General features: G+C 37.9%; 1 protein-coding gene across 1 annotated transcript in view; it reads left to right on the top strand.

Moving 5' to 3' along the window:
- The window catches only part of DNAH12 (dynein axonemal heavy chain 12), a 313,213-nt gene that overhangs the window by 87,911 nt on the left and 217,138 nt on the right, over nucleotides 1-8,164 (top strand). The window contains exons 13-16 of the mRNA XM_042780465.1: nucleotides 3,447-3,572; nucleotides 4,504-4,638; nucleotides 4,976-5,169; nucleotides 5,654-5,897. Of these exons, the coding sequence (XP_042636399.1) occupies nucleotides 3,447-3,572; nucleotides 4,504-4,638; nucleotides 4,976-5,169; nucleotides 5,654-5,897 (699 nt within the window). The remainder of the gene's footprint in view (nucleotides 1-3,446; nucleotides 3,573-4,503; nucleotides 4,639-4,975; nucleotides 5,170-5,653; nucleotides 5,898-8,164) is intronic.

The following is an 8,164-nucleotide window of genomic DNA, read 5'->3' as shown; positions in this document are numbered from 1 at the left end:
CCCCCCCTTTTTTTGCATTCTTCTTCACTTCCGATGCTAGGAGGCCATTAGCAGCAACCTAGATGGCTGCTTGAAAGCTTTTAAGATCCCAGTTGCTACTCGCCAATGTAGGATGTGGAGCAACACTTTTATGAATTTTGTTGTGCCAATTGAGTCTGGTGTCCCTCAGTACTATGGTCCTGAGTCAGTAGATCTGTTGGATCTCTCTCCCATAGTGTCTGGTTGTCTGTGAGGGATTACTCTGTATCTGTTTTCTATTGTTTCTATAAGGACTGGAGGTATTTTGTATCACTGGTGTCTGTGCAAGATTAGCCTCAGCTGAATCTATCCTTGGTCTAGAGTATACTTCTGTTAACTGACCCCATCTGATCATCTCAGGTGTTTATGTGTTTATCTATATAGTCTAGTGTTTGGTGTTAATGGCAATGCGGTATTGTGGACACACTGGTTGGTATTAGCATCTGTCATCTATCTTGTATGTGTACAATTTAGTGTCCTCCCATTTCCTAATGTTATCATGGTGGTCATATATCCTTCCCGTATATCCCTCCCCCTACCCATGTCAGCATGTAGGCCCCAACTAGCCTGAAATTAATCCTTCCTCTTCCTTCCCCCCCCATCCCGGTAACATACTAGGTGAGTTCCCTTTCCCAAACAAACCCTTCTCTGTCTTTTTAAAGTAATGGGCTTATACAGTACTTGTTCTTCTGCAATTGACTTATTTCACTCAGCATAATGTCCTCCAGGTTCATCCACATTGCGAGATGATTAGCGTATCCCTCATTGTTCTTTAATGTGGCATAGTATTCCATTGTGTGGATATACCATAATTCGGTTATCCACTCATCTGTTGACGGGCATTTAGGTTGTTTCCATCTCTTTGCTATGGTGAATTGTGCTGCGATGAACGTAGGTGCACGTATGTCTGTTCTTGTGCTCTCTCACCTCTTTAGGGTATATTCCTAGAAATGGAATTGCTGGGTCAAATGGTACTTCTATTTTCAGTGTTTTAGGGAAATGCCATACTGTTTACCACAATGACTGTACCATTTTATAGTCCCACCATAAGTGTACAAGCGTTCCAATCTCTCCACAACCTCGCCAGCATTTGTTACTTTCTGACCTGTTGAACTTTGCTATTATTGCTGGGGTGAGATGATATCTCATTGTTGTTTTGATTTGCATCTCTCTAGGAGCTCTGGTAGCATAGTGCCTAAGGCACTTGCTAACCAGAAGCCTGGCAGTTCAAACTCACCAGCCACTCCTTGGAAGGAAGGTTGGGCAAGCTACTTCCATAGTGATACCGTCTGGGAAACCCAAGGAGGGGTTGCTATGAGTTGGGTCTGACTCGAGGGCACATAATAACAACAAACAACAACAAATGATTAATGATTGTGAGCAATTTCTCATGTGTTTGTTGGCTGCCTGTATCTCTTCTTTAGTGAAGTGTCTGTTCAAGTCTTTTGCCCATTTGTGAATTGGGTTATCTGTCTTTTTGGTGTTGAGGTGTTGAAGTTTTCTGTAGATTTTGGAGATAAGTCCTTTATCAGATATGTTATAGGCAAATATTTTCTCCCAATCTGTAGGTTCTCTTTTTACCCTCTTGATGAAATCTTTCGATGTGCACAAGAATTTAATTTTTAAGAGGTCCCAGTCATCTAGCTTCTCTTCTATCTTCTGCACATTCTGGATTATGCTTGACGGTCTATTTTTGCCATAAATTAGGGCTCCCAGATTTGCCCCTATTTTATCTTTGATGTATTTTATAGTTTTGGGTTTTACATTTAAGTCTTTGATCCAGCTTGAGTTTGTTTTTGTGTATGGGGTGAGGTATGGGTCTTGTTTCATTTTTCTACAGGTGGATATCCAGTTTTGCTAGCACCATTTGTTAAAGAGGCTATCTCTTCCCCAAGTAATGGGTTTTGAACCTTTGTCAAAGATCAGTTTTCCATAGATGGATGGGTCTATAGCTGGACTTTTGATTCTGTTCCATTGGTCTATCTGTCTGTCATTGTATCAATACCATGCTGTTTTGACAGCAGTTGTAATTCTGTATCTCTGTCAATTGGTTTTTCTTTTCTTTGTTGAAGAGGGTCTATGTTGCTTGTCTGCCTGTTCCTCCATCTTACCTGTATTTCATTTCTTAAAAATTATTGCGTTGCATGTTCAAATCTACAACCCACCTGTGGTGGTTATGTTTTTGTGGCAACTTGGCTAGGCCTGGTTGAGGTCTGGGCAGCTGGATGTAGTATTCCCTATGATAAGACTGGTAATCAACTCCATGGTGGAATCTACTGTGAGCAGCTGAGTAGCTGCCTTTGGATATGTGGTCTGCTTCCCATATATAAGCAGCAGCTTTGGAAATGTTTTCTAGCATATGGCATGCTTGGACCCTGTGTGTAGCTGTGTCATTGTTCAGCAGCCTGCCATGCTCTGCCAACCTTTGGACTTAAGTGGAATTAAGTTAATGGTTTGCCATGTGGTTTGGTAACATCAGGACTGTGCCTTTTTACTTGTCAACCTTGGGCTTCTCAGCCTCAGTAGCCAGCAGCTGTCTGAGTGAAGAAATGCCTCTAGCTCTGGTGGGCCAGGAGCAGGAGGCAGAGTTGGACCTCAAGGTTGAGGGGCTTTCACTCAGTCCCTAGAGCCTGGCACTTTGGACTTGGACTTAAAGCCTCCATACTGTAAGAGAATAAACTCCTGTTTGTTATGGCCAGCCCATTTGTGGTATATTCCTGTCAGAGCAGCACCAGGTAACCAGAACACCATCCACTGCTGTTGATTGATTCTGGCTAATAGTGACCCTACAAGACAGAGTAGAACTGTGGAATTTCCAAGGCTGTAAATCTCTACAGAAGCAGACTGCCTCAACTGGTGGGTTCAAACCATTCTCCTTTTGGTGAGCACTTTAACAACTGTGGCCCCAAGCTTCTAGTGAAAGCTATCAGGGATAAAAACATTCACCTTCTCTACCCAGGTAAATCTATTGGTTTAAAAAGTTTTTTCCTTTGCCATTCACTCCCCAACTTTTTTTTGGACAACTAGCTGTGTACTAAGTAGGCAGAAAAGGTGGTAATATTACTGAAGATGCCCAACAAAGCAAAAGATGTTAAAATCTTTGTTGCCAAAGGTTGAAAAACAAATAAAAATAAAAATGGAAAGTTCAAAGAGTTGCAGAACAAAAGCTGCCATTTAATCACTTTTTTTAAGTCACATATAAGGGGGATGGATATATCTCCCATATAGAAATACGTATTTGTATGGTAGGAAGCCAAATACATGACATAGCTATTAAAATACCCATGTGATTTTGTTGGTATAAAGTATCAATTAATAATCTGAGTCAAATTAAATTTGGAGGAATCTTATAAATTGTTGGTTGTTCTCTTTTCCATAATACTTTAGACTTTCTATATGGTGTACTATATCTGGAATTTCTTTTGTAGGAATCCAAACGCCGTATGAATTATTTTTTAGATGTTTTTCTATTTCCTCAAGAAGACTTAACTTTAAATGCAACTGTCCTACTGTGGCCTGGGAAAATTAATCCTATCTTTGATGAAAATGATGAGGTAGATTTATTTTATGTATTCTTAGATTTTGATGTTTTTGAACACAGTGTTCACATTTAATTTTCCTACATACTTCCCATCCACCTTTATAAAGTAACTTCATGAGAAGGTTGTGGCTTAGGACAGGCAGTTCGGTCCCAACCTACAGAATCTACTTAGTAGTGAGGCTGACATTAGAGAAGTGAGAACTATTATGTAAATTAATAAAATAACAGTAAATACTGTGCTAAGTGCCTTCCATTTATTAAATCATTTTATACTTACAACAATCCCAGGTGCTCGTATTTTCTTCAATTTATAGATGAGGAAAATGAGACCCAGAAGTTAAATAACTTGCTCTATATCACAGAGATAAGAAGTAGCAGGTTCAGGATTTTGTAACAGACTGAATATAGTTCAGAGTTTGAAAAAGTCCTAACGTTAATCAGTTTATCCTAAATTGAGCAGGGTTGAGCAGGTAATGAAAAAGATGGACTCCAGTCAGATAACCTGGATTCTAATCCATATTTCAACTTTTACTATTTTGTGGCCTTGGACTTGCTTCCTGACCTTTATAAGCCTCAATTTCTTCATCTCTAACATTAGAACAATATTAATACATATGATAATGAGCTTAGGTATTTAATAGTTCTTAACACTTAATATGTGGTCAATAAATGGTAGCTTTAGTTATTTTCTCAGAATCTGTTAAATAATTAAAATTTCTAATTAATAAATAAAGAGTTGTGAAAGTCACTTTGGAGACCTAGGAAAATTTTCCTGAGTGTTTTATTATTCATTGTATTTTTATATCAGTCATTATATACAGTGTTTTATTTTTGTAACCATTGTTATTTCTCTGATGGTTTTTGTACAAAGCATTCAGATTTCTGTTTGATAACTCTTTCTGTGTAACAAAATAATAAGCATGACTAAATTGTCTTTTAAAAAGCTCATTGAGACGGCTAAACATAAAAGAGAAAATGAACTAATAGCCAAGAGAGAGAAACTGATTTTGGAAATAGAAAAGGAATCACGTCACATGGAAGAATTTACAGAATTTGCAGAGCTGGAACGCATGCACCAGGTCTGATAGATACATAAGGCAGTAGCAATGGCAAGCCCTAGATTTAATACAGATATATTTACATAATTAAAGAGTAACATATCTTACTATGGCTGACAGGGGCCTGACTCTTCAGCCTGGCATTAGTACTATCTATGTGATCTTTTTCATAACTTGGTTTTCTGTTTGTTATGTAGACACATCTATTCCTTTTATTCTTTATGTTGCAGTAATGTTGTGAAGTTAATATTTAAGATTGCTATATAAATTCAAGGACATATCATGTGCAGTATAATATAATCTTATTTTTATAACATTACTTGAATATTTCTTGAGATAAAAAACTATTTGCTTTCAGTATGTGGCAGATGTAAGACAACTGCAAAAACGTATTCAGGAATCTGAGGAAGCAGTTCAGTTTATTAATAAAGAAGAAGAACTTTTCAAATGGGAATTAACCAAATATCCTGAACTGGATAAGTTGAAAGTTAACATTGAGCCATATCAGAAGTTTTTTAATTTTGTTTTGAAGTGGCAACGAACTGAAAAACGGTAATTTAAATTTCTGATGATGTAATAAAAATTAAGCAAATGATATGAAAGGATTATAAATTGATTTTATTTTCTTGAGTGCGTAAAATAGGACTTAATTCACCCGTTTTAAAGTGAGTCAAGTATCATATGGAAGACACATCAAATACTATTAAAGTACCGTAACCTAACTTTACTAATATCTGGAGTGTCATTTGGGCTTTCTAGAATCAATTCACTTTTTCATGAGTTAATTAATTTATTTGAGTAATATTTACCCCCAAAATTAGAAATATGGAGTCAAATTTGCATTTTATTTGGATACCTTTAGTCAGTCTCCTTTTTACAAATATGATACATGTTTAGCACATGCACTGCAGCTGATGTGATGGTTTTAGTTCAGTCTCTGTAACATCAGCTTTATCTCTTTGACTTTGAGAAAGACCGTTAAGTGCTTTTCCCTCCGTCTCTGAGGTCAGTGCTACTTTTAAAACTTTCATTTCAGGTGGATGGATGGAGGTTTTTTGGATCTCAATGGGGAAGGCATGGAAGCTGATGTAGATGAATTTTCCCGAGAAATTTTTAAGACACTGAAATTTTTCCAAACAAAACAAAAGAAAGAATTACAAGAAAAAAGAAAGTTAGCAAAAAGACGATCTCTGGTAGAAGAGAAAATGGAAGAAGAACCAAAAGATAATCCTACTATTAATATGTGCTCTACGGTAATGGAGCAGATAAAAACCTTCAAGGTATGAAAGTATTTGATGACATTTTAGTGCATCTTTTTAACTTTCTGTTCACTATTATGTCAAAGATGAAGTATGCATCTTCTGGTCTTACTTTTTTTGTTTATAATGGTAGTCTACTTGTGTGTAAAATGGGTTTGGTGAGTAACTAACCAGTCTCATCATCAGTACACATCTCACCCAGGATAAACCAATCCTAATATATCATCTCTCTGGCTATAGTGACTGGTTCAGGGATAAGCATGTCAGTCAAATGGGACCAATCAAAGATTTCCTTGGAACTTTTGAACTGCATCTGGGAAAGAAAGACCTCTCTATTCATGAGCTATAAGGATGTGAGTTAAGAGCTCTCTATGTTAAAAGCCATGGTGTAATTGACTTGAGAGAAGGACATTGATACTTAAAGTTAAGAAATAAGAGGAAACCTGATTGTACACACTCTCCTTGGCCCCATGATCCAGAGGCTAGAGACAGTTACGTCTGCCCTGTTTCACTTTGAACATGCAAGCTAATAGAGAGCTTATTTATTTATTTTTTCACTACTACCTCCCCCAGGGAGCTCTGGTAGCATAGTGTCTAAGGCACTTGAAAGCTAACCAGAAGGCTGGCAGTTCAAGCCCACCAGCCACTCCTCGGAAGGAAAGTTGGGCATTCTACTTCCATAGTGATACTGCCTTGGAAACCTAAGGAGGGGTCACTATGAGTCGGGTCCGACTCGACAGCACATAACTGCAACAACAACAACAACAACGACAACTTCCCCCTCCCCCCATTTTTTTCCTTTCACCAATTTTGAATTGGGTCTCTATCACTTGTAATCAGAGAAATGCAGCCTAATAAAGACACTGAGGGAAAATAATCAGGAAAAAATAAGATTTTAAAATTCTTTTCTGTCCTTCAGCCTCTTAGTCAAGTTCTGACTCACTCCCATTCTTCTGGTTCCGAATTGTGAAAGAGCTAGGGAGGAAATGGTAAGAGCAAAGAGGGGACTTTCTCCCTTTCATCTTATGGATCACATCTTTTTGCTTCTTTGGTCTTTCATTGTCTGATTCTTAGATCTTTAAACCCCTAATTATGAAGCACCACTGTCAAGGATGTGTGGGAAAGACAGATTGGGTGGTGGGCCACAATCGTACTTGGGGCAGGTCGGAGAGAATACACATATAGTCACATCTGGCTACACTGGGGCAAAGGGTTCCTCAGGCCCAAAGAAGGTAATAGAAGATTGTCCAGACCTATAATGGCTTATTGCACACTTCACTGAAAATAACACTAAATAACAATATTGTTGTTGTTGTTATTATGTGCCATCGAGTCTGACCTGACTCATAGTGACCCCTCCTTGGGCTTCCGATGTGGTACCGCTACAGAAGTAGATTGCCCAACCTTTCTTCCTTGGAGTGGGTGGGGGATTTGAACTGCCAATCTTCTGGTTAGCAGTCAAGTGCCTTAGGCACTACACTACCAGAGCTCCTAAATAACCACATAGAAAATATACAAAGATGATAGCATTTTTTTTATGATTTACTATATTAAAACTAAGTGATCATAATGAAATATCTTACCATTAATAAGCATAATTCAAACTTGGTAATGAGCTCATAACTATTTTTCCAGGATGAATATGTATTTTAAATATATTTTTTGTATCTATAAAACACTTAGATGGAGGAGGATTTTGAGTCCATAGAAGTTGTTAATCATAGGCTCTGAATCTTAAGAATTAGCCAAAGAAGACCTGGTAGAACTATTTACATCATCAGGTAATAATGAAGAGAAGTGGAAAGATTTGGAAACAAAATCAAAACTGAATCCAGAAAACTTGATATATTACTTAACTCATGCCTCATTCTTTCCTGATGAAGTCATGGAAATCAATCCCTTTACACAATAATGTTGTTGTTGTGTCCCATCGAGTTGATTCTGACTCTTAGTGGCCCTATGTTACAGAGCAGATTCAGGTCTTTTCCTGCTGCGCAGCTGGTGAGTTTAAACTGTTGATCTTTGTTTCTTTCTTTTTTTTGTGATTTGGGTGAAAGTTTACAGAGCAAATTCACTTTCTATAAAGCAGTTCACATACACGTTGTCTCATGACACTGACTACAATTTATCCCAATGCAACAGCTCCCCTCCCACTTCCTCCCAGTAGTTACTGCTTCCCTGTGTCCTTCCCTCCATGTGCTCCTGCCCCCTAAACTGTCTCCCTGTGCATAAGAAGCCCTTCTTTCTCCCATGATTGTTCTCTCCAAGAAGTGTAGCTACCTCAGGTA

The sequence above is a fragment of the Orycteropus afer genome, unplaced genomic scaffold (genome assembly GCF_000298275.1).
Source record: "Orycteropus afer afer isolate SDZICR_OR568_19922 unplaced genomic scaffold, OryAfe1.0 scaffold00041, whole genome shotgun sequence".
Taxonomy (NCBI): Eukaryota; Metazoa; Chordata; class Mammalia; order Tubulidentata; family Orycteropodidae; genus Orycteropus; species Orycteropus afer.
This window is presented reverse-complemented; position numbering and strand designations above follow the sequence as displayed.